This window comes from Phaseolus vulgaris, chromosome 1 (genome assembly GCF_000499845.2).
Source record: "Phaseolus vulgaris cultivar G19833 chromosome 1, P. vulgaris v2.0, whole genome shotgun sequence".
NCBI lineage: Eukaryota > Viridiplantae > Streptophyta > Magnoliopsida > Fabales > Fabaceae > Phaseolus > Phaseolus vulgaris.
The window spans coordinates 31,007,842-31,010,634 of record NC_023759.2 but is presented as its reverse complement, the minus strand read 5'-3'; the positions used below and the strand labels follow the sequence as shown (position 1 = coordinate 31,010,634).

The window sequence follows — 2,793 nt, the reverse complement described above, 5'->3', positions numbered from 1 at the left end:
CCATTGTCAGAACGTATAATTTTAACAGTGGTTTGAAAATGATTTTCAATATAGGATAAGAAGGTAGCTATATGAGTTCTAACTTCAGATTTTGTACACATAGGAATGATCCAAGTATAACGAGAAAAATCATCCACAATAGTTAACAAATATCGAAAACCATGCATAGATACAATAGAACAAGGACCCCAAATATCTATATGCAAAATCTCAAAAATTTTATAAGTATTAGAATTACTCAAAACAAAAGGGGGTTTTCTTTGTTTTGCTCTATGACAAGTATCACACAGATATGGTTTTTAGCAGAAACAAAAGAGTATCGAGATCTCAATACATCCAATCTTTCATTAGAAAGATGTCCCAGTCTATTATGTCATACATTGATATCTTTCGAAACACAATGAAAAGAAGGATCAGATCTTTCTCTTATGGGTCTTTGAAAAATAGAAGCATGAAAAACATACAGGCCATTTTTGGCCTCAACTGTACCAATCTTGTCTTTCGTTAGATTGTCCTGTATCACACAATTCTTAGATGAGAAAATCAAATGACAGTTCAAATTTGAGGCAAGTTTAGAAGCAGAAATCAGATTGAAGGTGAATTCAGGTACATATAAGACATTTGTTAAGTAAAATCTATTACTGAAGGCAACAGTTCCAGAATAACTAGTATAAAAACTATGCCCATTTGGTAAACTGATGAGAACAGGTTTGCTACTTTTATATGAGGTAAATTCAGATAAACAGGTGCAAACATGATCAGTTGCTCCCGAATCTAAGATCCAGGAGCCTTTAATGGTAGTATAAAAATTTAAAACATTAGCGTTACCGTTTGGAGAATCCTTATGATTGTCATCAACAGTGAAAGAACCCACTTGATTAACTTGCACTGGGGGCTGATTTGCAACATTATTTGCTACGTTCTGCTTGATAAGAGTAGATAGAACTTGACATTGTTGTGCTGTGAAAACAGAACGCATGTCTCCATTTCCCTGTTCTTGCACAAAATTCTCAGAGGAAACATCGTCAGCTAAAACATCATTAAGTAAAGGGCCAATCCTACTATTGGGAAAATTATGGCCGGGGGGAAACCCATGCTTCCTGTAACATGTATCAATTGTATGACCATTCTTACCACAGTGGGTGCAAGCTTTTCTATTACCATTAAACCTAAAAATCTTATGTTCTTGATTCGGAAAACCCACTTTCCTAAAACAAATGTTTTCAGTATGACCCAATTTTCCACAGAAAGAACATGTGACAGCAGAATTACGATTTGTACCAGCATGGTTAATGTTCGTAACCCAGAAATTACTTGTCAATTGACGTTCTTGTTGAGCCACAAGAGAGAAGATTTTCGAAATAGGTGGTACCGATTCCATGAGAAGCACATGAGACCGAATGTTGTTGTATTGATCGTTGAGTCCTCTAAGAAACTGCATGGTCTGATCCTCACATTTCCTTTTAGTAATAACAGAAGCCACAGAACATGAGCACTTGTGCTGACAAACACAAATAGGATTAGGTCGAAAATTGTCTAGCTCGTCCCAAATTATTCTTAGTTTCGTAAAATAGTCAGTTACGAATAGATCATTCTGACATAAAGAGGATGCTTCTAATTGCAAATCGGAAAACCTAGAAAGATCACCTTGGGAATATCTAGTTTTTAAATCGGTCCAAATATCAACTGTTATATCCATCCAGATCACGCTTTGTCTAATAGAAAGAGAGACCGAATGCACTAACCATGACACAACCATGTTGTTGCACCTGACCCATGTCGAATGGGTAGGATCACTCGTCGGTGGACACGGATGGGTGCCCAAGACAAATTCTACTTTATTCTTCGCACTCAGCGCTGTCATGACGGACCTACTCCAAGAATGGTAGTTCGTCGAATCGAGTACCGGTGAGACCAAAGATGTCGCGGGGTTCTCACCAGGGTGAAGATAGAGATAGTTGTTTGAGGATGGTTCCAACACAACCGACCTTGTTGTTCGTTCCTCCGCCATCTTGCTGAAAGAAAGAACCAAGAATCAGAAAGTAAGAACTGATGAAAACATAAAGATGAAGATAGAAAGAAAAAGAGGACAGAGCGCGCAGCAGAGCTCTTCAAAGGAAGAGCTCTGATACCATAACAAAGTAGATGCAAGCTCTTGATGTTGAATTACTGATTCTGTGGAAGCAAGGAGAAAACCCTGTGATGCAAAAGAAAGAAACAAGAAAACAGAGGAACCCAACACAGTGAAGGGAGAAAGGGGATAAAGTGAAAGAGGAATAGTGAAAAGAGAAAAAGGATATTGAAGTATTATTATATCAGATTGTGTAATTACAAAGAGTATCTACTGTATATAAAAACAGTAAAGGGTCAAGCGGTGAGGTGCTATCTAGAAGAAGGGAAGCGGCCCAGTCGGCCCAATACAAGCCCAAGGTACAGAAGAATGACAGAATAAGATACAAAGCAGAATTAAAATATTATAAGTTTATCAACATTGGTACTCAATATAAAAGATAATCACTATAAACATGAATAATCACGAATGTCAATAAAAAAAATCTAATTCACATATGCCAAAATATATTCTCTCGACATTAACTGGAAAAATCCTACCTAATATTGAGTGTGAAATATCATTGCTATGAAGAAATTGAGTTGAAAAAATAATATAGAAAAAAAATGAATTCGAGAATATGAAAAAATTTAAATTCTTACTTTTTGGTGAAGTTTGAAACTATCTATTAGTAATCTAATTATTTACATAAAATTTTAGAATTTCAATTTCTTTTAAATTTT

The 2,793-nt window shown here is 35.8% G+C and overlaps 1 protein-coding gene across 1 annotated transcript; it reads right to left on the bottom strand.

Moving 5' to 3' along the window:
- Positions 1-373: 373 nt before the first annotated feature.
- Positions 374-1,759, bottom strand: LOC137815861 (uncharacterized). Its single transcript, XM_068618973.1, has one exon. It carries the CDS (start codon positions 1,757-1,759, stop codon positions 374-376), a length of 1,386 nt encoding a protein of 461 aa, XP_068475074.1.
- Between the last annotated feature and the right edge of the window lie 1,034 nt (positions 1,760-2,793).